Source organism: Melospiza georgiana, chromosome 27, assembly GCF_028018845.1.
Source record: "Melospiza georgiana isolate bMelGeo1 chromosome 27, bMelGeo1.pri, whole genome shotgun sequence".
NCBI lineage: Eukaryota > Metazoa > Chordata > Aves > Passeriformes > Passerellidae > Melospiza > Melospiza georgiana.
Window position 1 is genome coordinate 6,048,863 of NC_080456.1, and position 12,886 is coordinate 6,061,748.

The 12,886-nt window shown below is 54.1% G+C and overlaps 1 protein-coding gene across 1 annotated transcript in view; it reads left to right on the forward strand.

The window, feature by feature from the left end:
• The window catches only part of DSCAML1 (DS cell adhesion molecule like 1), a 103,140-nt gene extending 90,590 nt beyond the window's left edge, over positions 1-12,550 (forward strand). The window contains exons 18-33 of the mRNA XM_058041284.1: positions 445-591; positions 665-820; positions 1,362-1,501; positions 2,721-2,874; positions 3,104-3,221; positions 3,310-3,473; positions 3,664-3,762; positions 5,389-5,577; positions 6,229-6,516; positions 6,606-6,761; positions 6,873-6,903; positions 7,249-7,367; positions 7,493-7,645; positions 7,839-8,033; positions 8,419-8,730; positions 11,684-12,550. Of these exons, the coding sequence (XP_057897267.1) occupies positions 445-591; positions 665-820; positions 1,362-1,501; positions 2,721-2,874; positions 3,104-3,221; positions 3,310-3,473; positions 3,664-3,762; positions 5,389-5,577; positions 6,229-6,516; positions 6,606-6,761; positions 6,873-6,903; positions 7,249-7,367; positions 7,493-7,645; positions 7,839-8,033; positions 8,419-8,730; positions 11,684-12,135 (2,873 nt within the window). The 3' untranslated portion in view covers positions 12,136-12,550. The remainder of the gene's footprint in view (positions 1-444; positions 592-664; positions 821-1,361; positions 1,502-2,720; positions 2,875-3,103; positions 3,222-3,309; positions 3,474-3,663; positions 3,763-5,388; positions 5,578-6,228; positions 6,517-6,605; positions 6,762-6,872; positions 6,904-7,248; positions 7,368-7,492; positions 7,646-7,838; positions 8,034-8,418; positions 8,731-11,683) is intronic.
• The last annotated feature ends 336 nt before the right edge of the window (positions 12,551-12,886 follow it).

The following is a 12,886-nucleotide window of genomic DNA, read 5'->3' on the forward strand; positions in this document are numbered from 1 at the left end:
AAACGGACTATCTGTATTAGTTTATTATACTCCGTCCCTAATTACATGGTGCTTATATTTTTGCACCTAAGTAATATGAAACAATAATCATTTTCAAAGAGGATCGTTACGGTGATGTATTATCATTTAAATGCTCATAAAAATTAGAGTTACCTCTTGCGGGGCAATGGGATCTAATTACCTCGCATCCAGCCAGCTCTCCCACTCTCCCCTCGCTGGAAGCATCCTCCCTGTCACCACCAGCACAGGGTTCACACGCACCTCACTGGCCTAGAAGGAAAAACTGGATGTTGGAGGCAGAGCCCTGCTGGGCAGGACTGGCTGAGGGCTTCCAGCAGCCCAGCAGGTTCTGTGTGGGTGCAGGCAGGGTGGCTGTGTGGGACCCAGCTCCTTCAGCCTGGCATCTCCATCCTCCTGCTGATTGTCCTCCTCATCCGTCCCCAGTTCCCAGCCAGCCCCCCGAGAACGTGCGGGCCATCTCCATCACGTCGGACGTGGCGGTGATCTCCTGGTCGGAGCCCCCGCGCAGCACCCTCAACGGGGTGCTCAAGGGCTACCGGGTCATCTTCTGGTCCCTCTACATGGACGGAGGTGAGCACACCTGGGGAGGGGGTGGCACAGGGGACCTGGGGGGCTCAGGGGCTGACAGACCCTTCTCCTGCAGAGTGGGGCGAGATGCAGAACATCACGACCACGCGGGAGCGAGTGGAGCTGCGGGGCATGGAGAAATTCACCAACTACAGCGTGCAGGTGCTGGCCTACACCCAGGCAGGTGATGGTGTCCGCAGCAGCGTGCTCTACATCCAGACCAAGGAGGACAGTAAGTGCCTCTGCCGCCCGCTCGGGCCCAGGGGCTGGAGAGGCTGCTGGGGTACAGGGGAAACCCCTGGTGTACAGCCATGGGCAGGGCATTTCCCTTTCCCTTTCCTTCCTTTTCCTTAAGTGCTGATATTTAAATATTTACACCCCGCCTGCCCTACTTTAATGCCATTAGCTCTCTAGCAGAGCATCCCTGGGCCCGTGTCCTAGGAAGTGCCAGATGCTGGGAGGGAGGCGCAGCTGGGCAGGGTACGGCTGACAGATTAAGGAGATGGCCATTAAAAGCCAATCATGATTTCTAAAGCAGAGCTTGGGCTGCAATTAACCCTCCTGCCTCTGGCTCACACGGGGAGCAGAGCCACCCGTGGGGAGGCGTCGTGCAGGCAGACCTGTCCCTGCCTGTGTGTGACACCACCATCGCAGCCGCTTCCCTGGCTGTGGCAGGGATGCCAGCCCCACAGCAGGCTGCTGCCACGTCTCCCAGCTGGGCAGAGACCTTGGAGACCTCCCGGCACTGGCTCTGCCACGCTCTCCCTCCTCAGTTCCAGGTCCCCCGGCTGGGATCAAGGCTGTGCCGTCCTCTGCCAGCAGCGTGGTGGTGTCGTGGCTGCCGCCGGCCAAGCCCAACGGCATCATTCGGAAGTACACCATCTTCTGCTCCAGCCCTGGCTCGGGGCAGCCGGTACGGGATGGGAGCGGGGCTGGGAATGGCCACAGTGTGCCAGGGAATGCTGGGCTGGCCAAGCAGGAGCGGCAGGGAGAGCCGATGCCAGGCAGCAGCCGCAGCAAAGACCTCTTGGGGTGCACTGCGGAATTGTCCAAGGGCATCCGTGGGCACTGTGCAGCAGGGATTGGTCCCATTGTCTCTCTGTTCCCATTCTCTGGCATCTGCCCCGCTCAGTGCCAGCTCCAGAGGGGGAAACATGCCAGCAGCTGACCAAAAATGAAATAGAAATCCAACCTGGCCCCATCCCTCCTTGGTGAGGGAGAGGTTGATGGGAGGTCTGCAGACTAGTGCTTATCAAAAGCTCCTTCTCAAACTCATTTCACTATCTGAGCCTCTGGTTTCCAGGGCAACATAATCTTTTCATCAAAGCAACTGGTAAAACCGCTGGGATCCGATATTGTTTTCTTGGCATCTTGTCAAAACTGTCATTTGGGTAAAAAAAAATTATGTATACTATACAATATTCATATAGGTGTGTCTGCTTTGGGGTACATCACATCCATGTCCCTGCAAGGGCACACGTGTGCCGACAGTGAGCACACAGGTACCTGCCAGGTCACGTTTTGATGGACCCATCCTGTGCCAAGGGGTCGTGGAGCCCATTCCTGCCTGCTGCTGGCATGGTGGCACAGCTGGGTGGCAGTCCTTGCCCTCGTGGCATTCTTGGGGCAGGGTGACTTTGTCCCTGCTATGATGGGGACTGTCCCCGGTGCTTGCACACAGCCAGCCCCGTCTGCAGGGCCACCACAGGGCTGGAGCAGGCGATGCAGTGACCCCACATGGGTTTTGGGGACCCCTTTGCCTCTCATGGGTTTGGGCCATCCCAGTTGGGGTTGGCTCCAGGCTGGCACTGCTGCAGCTCGGTGGTGCCAGGGCAGAATCCTTTCCCGGGAGCAGGGATGCTCAGCCATCTGCTCCTGGGCTGCAGCCCGGCTCCCTGGAGGAATCACGACACCAGCCGGCTCTCCCCGGCATTGAGGGGTGTGAGCGGAGCCGAGCTGCTGCTGCTCAGGATAAACCCGCGAGGGGCTGCGGGGTCTGTGACAAACCCGCGAGGGGCTGCGGGGTCTGGGATAAACCTGATAAACCCGCGAGGGGCTGCGGGGTCTGTGCCGAGGCCATGGGCTGAGGGTCTCACAGAAGCTTCCCCTGCTCCCGTGTCCCCCCTGCACAGGCTCCCAGCGAGTACGAGACCAGCCCGGACCAGCTCTTCTACCGCATCGCCCACCTGAACCGGGGCCAGCAGTACCTGCTCTGGGTGGCCGCCGTCACCTCCGCCGGCCGCGGCAACATCAGCGAGAAGGTCACCATCGAGCCTGCGGGCAAAGGTACAGCCTGGGGGGCTGCCAGCCTGGGGGGCACCCCTGCTGCTGTGCCCTGCCCTAGGGTCTGCATGGGGATGGCTGGGTGACCCCAGGGCAGAGGAGGGGCAGCGATGGGGTCCCGGGTCTCTTTACACCTCGGAGGATCTGTAAACCTAGGGGGGTCTGTACACCTCAGGGGGTCTGTACACCTCGGGGGCCAGCCCCCCAGGCTGACCTCCTGCTTGCCCCCAAGCCCCTGCCAAGATCATCTCCTTCGGAGGCACCGTCACCACGCCGTGGATGAAGGATGTGAGGCTGCCCTGCAACTCCGTCGGGGAGCCCGTCCCCGCCATCAAGTGGACCAAGGACAGGTATGGAGGGAGCTGCCAGCCGTGCTGGGGGCTGGTGCCAGCCCTGGCCGTGCCACACACTCTGATGTGCCCCCTGTCCCCCTGGCAGCGAGGACTCTGCCATCCCGGTGACGGTGGACGGGCACCGCCTGATCCAGGCCAACGGGACGCTGGTGCTGCGCTCGGTGAAGGCCGAGGACTCTGGATACTACACCTGCACTGCCACCAACACCTGGGGCTTCGACACCATCATCATCAACCTGCTGGTGCAAGGTGAGGGCTCCGCGTCCGTGCTGCCCCGCACGGACACGCTCCATGCCCACTGCCCTGTGCCCGGGCTCTGTCCTGTGCCAGGGGCTCCTGCTGGCCCAGGCATGAGTGCAAGGTCTCCTTGGCATTTCTGGGGGCACAGTGTGGGGCACTCTGCAGGTGGGAGGTGCTCATGGCTTTCCCTCCTCCCTAGTGCCCCCAGACCAGCCCCGCCTGACCGTCTCCAAGACCTCGGCATCGTCCATCACGCTGGCCTGGATCCCTGGGGACAATGGGGGCAGCTCCATCCGAGGTAGGGCTGCTGTGGGTGATGGGGCTGCTGCCAGCAGCTCATCCCAGAGCCACGACTGGTTCCATTCTCGTGGAACATGTTTGCAGGCACACTGTGCCATGTTTTTGTATCTGCACCTCTCCAAAATGCCTCAGAAACGCTCCACAGCAAGGCTGATCCCTCTGAGCTCTGAGCAGGGGCTGCCAGCCCTGATGAGGGGTTTGTCAGGTGTTTTGGACTAGCTGCAGGGACTGATGCAGCTGAAGAATCCACATCACTGGGTGCTAAGGTGGTGGTGGCCAGGGCCAGCCCCAGAGCTGCTCCGTGTCTCCTGGCATTGGTGCCACTCTGAACCCACCAGAGCAGGAGCTGTCCCACATCCCTGACAGGCTGGGGGCTCTGGGAGGGCTCCAGGAGCATCCCAGCTTTCCCAAGTCTCCTTTCTGCTCTGATTCATCTCATGAATTATAGGTTGAAACAGCTGCGTGCGGAGGGGGGAGCGGGGAGCGAGGAAGGAGACCTCGCTTACAATTAATTAAAAGCATGAAAGTAATTACAAGCAAATCTCCCCAGCCAGCAGCCTTTCACTCCAGCGGACTCTGTTGATAAATTTGGTTATAATTGGATTAGAAATATTAAAAACACACCGCATGTACAAAATAAATAAATAAGCAGTGGCAGGCACCAGGGTGGGTGGTGTGGGGGTGCCAGGGCTGGTGTTGACACTGCTGGCAATCACATGCCCATGGCTTTGGGAAGCTCCTGGTGTCACCATCCACAGGGAATCCTTGGTGGTGGGAAGGTGTGAGCAGTGTCCCCACTGCTCTGCCCGAGCTGGAGCTGGGTGTTCACAGAGCTCCTTCACCTGAACCCTCTGGCATTGCCACGGTGGTAACTGGGTGGTGTTGGCGCCAGGGTCATCCTGCCAGCCCTGCCTTGTGCAGCTCATTATGCACACAGCAAGGCAGGAAGCCTGCTCTTCCCTGCTATTTTTAATTAAGAATTGGCCGAATATCCTGCAGAAATAGCCAAATCTATCAGTGCAGCAGGAAAGTTTGGTCAGCACAGCTGGGCAGCAGGGATGTGCTGTCCCAAGATGCCCCAATGCCCTTGGGGCTGTCCCTGTGTCCCCTGCTCTCCCAGGAATCCCAGACCAGCCACCTCCAGGTGCCTTGTTGATGGCAGTGGAGCAGGTTTGCTCATCCAGGACACGGTGTGCTTCCTAACACTCCTCATCACGGGAGAGGAGGCGGTCTGCAATGACAGAGGCAACTTCCCTGCAGCCTCCCGAGGGAGATGCTCAATTCCGGCTTTCCCTTTATAGCCTGGCACCAGTCGATCACAGCGTGTGGAAATGAGCAGTGGGGCCATCCTGGGCGTGCTGGGGGCAGGCGAGGTGTGACCAGGGGCGCTGGCAGAGCTCTCGGGAGATTCTGGGTGTGCCCACACTCCTGCCTGGCTCTGTGTGATGGGCACAGCAGACAGGTTCCACCACGGCTCATGAGCGCAGAGTAGTGCAGGAATTGGAGTGTGATGGGTGCCCTGGCACTGCAAAGCTGTGCTGGATGTGGGCACGAGCTTTGTGCCAGCCATAACCCCTTCCCCTCACCCACGTGCCCACAGGTGATCCCCTCCTTGCTCCCACAGGCTTCGTGCTCCAGTACTCGGTGGACAACAGCGAGGAGTGGAAGGACGTGTTCATCAGCTCCTCGGAGCGCTCCTTCAAGCTGGAGAGCCTCAAGTGTGGCACGTGGTACAAGGTGAAGCTGGCGGCCAAGAACAGCGTGGGCGCCGGCCGCATCAGCGAGATCATCGAGGCCAAGACCCACGGCAGAGGTGAGCCTGGCCCCCGGTGTCCCTGCCCTGGTGTCCCTGGGTCCCCTCCCCACCCTCCTGACAGCTCCTGTCCCGCAGAGCCTATCGCCAGCTCGAGGCTATTTACAAATCACAAACAGGACGGGCTGCTGTGGAACAGGCCTTGAGCTGTTTTATTTTTCAGCATCAGTCTCATTACATGGTTATGGCAATGGGAAGATGCCAGCAGCTCACATCTCAGGCAGCAGACCAAGAACTCAATGTTACAACTCACTTTATGAGTTTTTTGACCAATCACACAAAGCAAAAGCACATTGACAGTAGTTCTATCCAACCCCTATAAGTTAACCCCTTTGGTTAAACAATGCTTGCTTATTTCAAATACAATACCTGCTTATGAGCCTTAAAACACCATGCACACAGCTCCATTATTAAGCTTAGAACTCCCTAATATCTCACTAGATAAACTTTTCTGTATCTTAGGGAGTTATTCTAGACAAGCCTTAATACACAGACCATTGTTCTATTTGCCCTCGCTTTTCTACTTTTTGAACAGTTTTTCTGCTGACCAATCTCATGGCTGCTGCTCAGCTCTAATCACAGTTCTGCTGTCTCTGAGGCCTGCCTTTTGCAGCTTTCCCAAAACCCCTCTGATTTTGTGGCTTCCCACAGAGCCCTCCTTCAGCAAGGACCAGCACCTCTTCACGCACATCAACTCCACGCACGCCAGGCTGAACCTGCAGGGCTGGAGCAGCGGGGGCTGCCCCATCACTGCCATCGTGCTGGAGTACCGGCCCAAGGGCAACTGGGTGTGGCAGAGCCTTCGCACCAACAGCTCCAGCGAGGTGTTCCTCACCGAGCTGCGCGAGGCCACCTGGTACGAGCTGCGCATGAAGGCCTGCAACAGCGCCGGCTGCGGCAACGAGACCGCGCAGTTCGCCACGCTGGACTACGACGGCAGTGAGTGGGGACACGGGCTGGGGGATTGATGACACCAGAGAGAGGGCACCTGGCATGCTGAGTGCCCACCCGCCCCTGCTGTGCCCTAGGCACCATCCCCCCGATCAAGTCTGCCCAAGGGGAAGGGGATGACGTGAAGAAGCTCTTCACCATCGCCTGCCCCGTGATCCTGGCCACGCTGGGAGTGGCCCTGCTCTTCATCATCCGCAAGAAGAGGAAGGAGAAGCGGCTGAAGAGGCTTCGAGGTGAGATGGGGTTCAGAGGCACAGCACACGGGACCCCAGATTGTGTTCCTCATTGTGCCCTAAACTGCTCCCTTACAATAAAACTTCTTGATTTTTGTGTCTCCTGCACAGATGCGAAGAGTTTGGCAGAAATGCTGATCAGGTGAGTCTCATACCTGCCTGTGGCTGGGACTGGGTGGGCAGGCAGGGAATAGGTGGTGCTGGGGCTGGTCGTGGCTGCTTTTAAGCCCGGGTACAGCCCTCACTCAGTTTCAGACCTTCTCACGCTCACAGCTGTGAGGGTTGTGGCAGTGACTCTGTGGCACAGCAGCCCAGTGCTGCTGGCTGCTCCTGCCTGCCCGAGGGTCTCACACCCACACTGGAGCTTGCCAGGGCAGGGCTGAGCCCCGGGTGGGCTGGCTGGTGGCAATCCCCAGCCCGTGGCAGGCCGGAGCCGCCGGGGCTCTGTCCGGTAATGGGCAGGCCTGCGTCCCCTCTCACCTCACAGCAAGAATAACCGCAGCTTTGACACGCCGGTGAAGGGGCCCCCGCAGGGCCCCCGCCTGCACATCGACATCCCGCGCGTGCAGCTCCTCATCGAGGACAAGGAGGGCATCAAGCAGCTGGGTAAGCACAGGCAGAGCTGCCATCCCCTGTTCCCCAGAGTGCTGGGCTCCCGTGGATGGACTGCGGGCCAGCAGGTGCCTACAGTGCCTGGCCAGGGAGATCTGAGCTCCATTTGCCTCACACAGGGGATGACAAAGCCACGATCCCGGTGACTGACACGGAGTTCAGCCAGGCAGTGAACCCCCAGAGCTTCTGCACGGGCGTCTCTCTGCATCACCCAGCCCTGATCCAGAACACGGGGCCCCTCATCGACATGTCCGACATCCGCCCCGGCACCAGTGAGTGTGTGGGGCCGGGCTGGCTGTGCTGGGGCTGTACACATGGGGCAGGTGTGGGGTAATGTCCCCCAGCAGTGGCTGTGCCCAAAGGCAGCTGCTGGGGTGGTAGAAGGGATAAGCTGTGCTCCAGGGAGAGGGGACAGCATGCTGGGTGTAAGGGACTCACCGTGACTCTGTCACCCTTGTGCCACAGACCCCGTGTCGAGGAAGAGTGTGAAGTCTGCGCACAGCACCCGTAACCGCTACTCCAGCCAGTGGACACTCACCAAGTGCCAGGCGTCCACCCCTGCACGGACCCTCACCTCGGACTGGAGGACAGTGGGCTCCCAGCATGGCATCACAGTCACTGAGAGTGACAGCTACAGCGCCAGCCTCTCGCAGGACACAGGTATGCAGGGCCACTGCCTCCCTGGCAGCAATCTGCTGCTTTGGGGCGCACAGAGAGCCCAAACTGTGAGCTCAGGGTGACTGCAGAACTTATCAGTGGGGTTGTGGAGCCATGACTTGGTTCTACAGCGTGATGCCCAGCTATGGGAATGGATAGAACCATTAAAAACCAAAGTTGGAAAGCTTGGAAGGCTTGGAAGGGACATTATTGCTCATCTTGGTCCACCCTTCCACTAGACCGGGTTGCTCTATATCCCGTCCAACCTGCCCTTGAAGGTGGCCAGGTGTACCCCAGCAGGGACAGCCTGGGCATTCCCATGACCTGGACAAAGCCATTCCCGTGCCAGGGAGAGGCCACAGGTGGGTGACACATCCTCTCCCCACAGACAAGGGGCGGAACAGCATGGTGTCCACGGAGAGCGCCTCGTCCACCTACGAGGAGCTGGCGCGCGCCTACGAGCACGCCAAGCTGGAGGAGCAGCTGCAGCACGCCAAGTTCGAGATCACCGAGTGCTTCATCTCCGACAGCTCCTCGGACCAGATGACCACGGGCACCACGGACAACGCCGACAGCATGACCTCCATGAGCACGCCGTCCGAGCCCGGCATCTGCCGCTTCACCGCCTCCCCGCCCAAGCCCCAGGACAGCGAGCGGGGCAAGGGCGTGGCCGTGCCCATCCCGCACCGCGCCAGCAAGAGTAGGTTCCTGTGGGATCTCTGGGGGTTCCTGCCCTTCCTCAGCGCCCCAGAGCTTCCCAAAATCCTTGGGGAGCCTTCCCAGTCCTGTACTCCTCTGCATTCTTGGTGTTTCTCCCTGTGCTGTAATGGTCTTTCTCTGCTGCTTGATATTGGTCCCCATTCCTTGGTATTTCACCCTTTTGTTGGCATTCCATCCATTCCTTGGTATTCCACCCATTCTCTGGTATTTTTTTGCCCAATTCCTTGATATTTCTCTCCATTCTTTAGTATTCCTTCCCATGCCTTAGTACATTTTCCCCTGTATTTCTGTTCCTTCCCATTTTTCAGTATTCCTTCCTATTTCATAGCATTCCTTACTGTTTTTTCCACATCCCTCGATATTTCCCCATATTTTTTTTTTAATTATTCCTTCTCATTTTTAGTATACCTGGCTATTCTTTACTATTCCTTCCCATTCTTGAGAATTCCTTCCTGTTTGTTGGCATCCCTAATGTTCTGTCCTCGTTCATTGATATTTTTCATTATTTTTTTGTTTTTTTAGTGTTCTTTTCCATTCTTTGGTGTTCCATCCCGTTTTTCAGTATCCCTGGCTATTCTTTACTCTTCCTTCCCCTTCCTTAATATTCATTACAATTTACTAATATCCCTCAGTATTCCTTGTTATTCCCCTCTCATTTTTCAGCACTGCCCCAGACCCTCAGTACATTCCCCATTTTTTGGTGTTCTCAGTATTTCCCTGCCTTGTTTTAAGTATTTTTCAGTGTGTATCAGTATTTTTCCCCTTGTTTAAGTGTTCATCAGCATTCCTTTGTATTCCTCAGTATTTCTCCCCTACCCTTAGTGCTAGAACCCTGACAATCTCCCACCCCCATGAGTTTTATTACCTCAAAACAGAACAACACCTGGAAGATATATAAAAAATACATAGGTAGGAATTGATAGTTAATTTATTTACTGATTATATAATACACAATATAATGGGATCATCTTTCTCCTCAAATTAGACCACATATTTTTATGGCATAGTTTTGTAGCACAGAGTATATTAGGTGTAACACTGTTGTAACCTTAAAAAAAAGGAATTTACAGAACCTATAATAAAGCATACAAGTTTTAAGGCAATAGTGCTATAGTAAAACCAATATAACACCTGCAAGAGACAATATAATAATGCAGGGCTTAATTTATATAAAAATATATAATTTATATATATTTAACTATATATTTTTATATATTTATTTCCAAATACATACATTTATATAAAATTTTAAAAAATTATACTTTTATATATAGGTTTATGTATACTTATATGTAATTTTTATATATTTATATATAGATTAATGTACATATCTATATAGTAAAGCTTTTCTATTTTATTATAGAAATTTATATGTATTTATATAGAGATTTATGTATGCTTTCATATAAATAATATATAATATAACTTTATATTTCATTTATAATATTTATTTTATTATATATAATATTTATTTTTATATAAATAATGTTTATCTTTTAAATATAAAATTTGTATATATAGACCAAAATTTGTATATATATATAACCATAACTCCTAAAATTAAGGTACTAATACATATAATCCCATATCTATATGTGCTGTATCCTATATTAACACCACAGATCCTGCAATACATTCTCTCCACATCCTGTGAAGAGAGGAACGTGCCCTTACAGCACACACTGCACAATATATACAATTAAAGGAGTAATGCTCTATGCCTAGAGGTGTTATATATTGCAAATATAAAAGGCAAACTAATAACAGACCTTTACATCTATGGACATATAAATCCTTAAATTAAGGCCCTACAGCCGGAGGTGATGCTGTAGAATACAAAGGGAGCAGTAATAGAACAGAAATAAAACCCTCTAACACCGATAACAGCCAATATAACAACACAAGTTATCCATACATAGACATAAAACCCCTAAATTAGGGCACTAACTATAGATGATGCCATAACACAGCACAGCAGCAGCTGTGGTTTGTGGCAGCACAGCCACTCACCTTGGCAGAGTAAAGCTGGGTGTAGGACACACCACATCCCTCTGCTGGGTGCTGGTGCAGGTGGGACACGGAGCGTAAGGAGCATTTCTGTCCTTTACAGAATGGGATCTGTGCCTGTCCTGTGTCAGAACTTCAGCATCACGTTGTTGTTATTATTATAATACTGTCACACTGTACTTTCAGCATCACTCACATGATAACATCTATCACTGTACATTCAGCATTATAATTAGCACTATTACATCATGATACATTACAGGACACTGTGTACAGCATTGAGCACTAGAGCTTGACACATCCCAGGCATTGCAGTGCATGGAGTGGGACAATTTTGGGATGATTACGTGACACATTCTTTATAGCACTGCGCGTTCTCTGCGGCACAACACGTTCTCCCTCTACAGCAGGACCTGTTCTGTGTAGCACAGCACGTTCTCCATAGAATAACACATTCTCGATAGAACAACACCTTCTCTGTAGCACAGGTTCTCCATAGCCCAACATGTTCTCTGTAGCACAACATATTTTCAATAGAACAGCTTCTCCATATTTTCAATAGCACAGGTTCTCGATAGCCCAACCGGTTCTCTGCAGCAGAACATGTTTTCAATAGAACACATTCTTTGTAGCCCAACGCATTCTCCGTAGAACAGGTTCTCCATAGCCCAACGTGTTCTCTGTAGCCCAACACATACTCTGTAGCACAGGTTCTCCCTAGAACAGCTTCTCCATAGCTCAACTCTTTCTCCATAGCCCAACTCATTCTCCATAACCCAACATGTTCTCCGTAGCCCAATGTGTTCTCCGTAGCCCAGCTCATTCTCCACAGAACAGCTTCTCCATAGCCCAATGCCAACACGTCCAGAGGGTGGGAGGCAATAGGGTGTCTCCAGAGCCTTACCTGCCCGCTCTTCCCTCGGCAGGTGACTACTGCAACCTCCCGCTGTACGTCAAGTCGGAGGCCTTCTTCCGCAAGCCCGACGCGCACGAGCCGTGCCCGGTGGTGCCGCCGCGGGAAGCCTCCATCCGCAACCTGGCGCGGGCGTACCACGCGCAGGCCCGGCACATGACGCTGGAGCCCGGCGCCAAGCCCCTGGGGCTGCCTCCCCCGGCCTCCGCCGCAACCACCTTACCTCAGAGGACTCTCCCCATGCCCGGCCCGGCCGGCCCCGCGCCCGCCGCTGGCACGGCCCCGGCTCCCCCCGTGCCCGCCGAGCCCCCCGTGCCCGCCAGTGCCGCCGCCGAGGCGCGGGTGCCCACGCACTCCAAAGTGGGGGGCTCCAGGGACTCGCTGCTGGAGATGAGCACGTCGGGGGTAGGCAGGTCTCAAAAACAGGGCGCCGGAGCCTACTCCAAGTCCTACACGCTGGTGTAGGGCCGACGCCGGATGCTGCTCGTTTCCCCGCGCCGTTTATATTTAATTAACAAACTTGTACATAACGGACTCTTTTGTATAAATGAAGCTATTTTCTTCTTCTCCGAACAGAAAAAGAAACCAGGGCACAAAGAATTTGATGTTACAGATTTAAAAATATAATATATATGTAAACATATATATATATTTCACATCATTTTGAAAGGGGCACAAGGAAAGACTCAGCGACTTTTTTTTTTTTTTCTCTCCCTGATCTTGTCGGTGGTTTTAAAAAAGGAACGTCTCCGAGACATTGCATGCTATTTTACTGTTCTGAAAACAGCAGGAGTTGCTTCAATTTGCAAATGCTTATGTGTTAATACCTTTTTCTATGAAAAAAAACCCAGCGCTGTGTGCAATAAAGGTTATGTTTATATGTGGGGCGTTTGTGAAGTGAGCAGGGAATCAGGCAGAGCAGGGCTGGGGCAGGAGGATGGAGAGGGACAGCTCAGGACAGCCAAAGTACAGAAATACTAAGAGAAGGGGTTGAATATTAATGAAAAATAAGGCAATTAGCCACCTGCAGAGCTGTGGGGCAGCAGAAGGGTCAGGAACTGGAGCAGGGTCCTGGGAACAGTTCCATGGAGAAGGAGTGTGCCACAGCACTGAGAGAGCAGCACCAAGTCCAGCTCCAGCCCAGGACAAAGCGCAGTGCCAAACAGGAATCCTGGCCCAGCTCCAGAGGGGTGAACGGCTGCCCAGACCCTCGGGA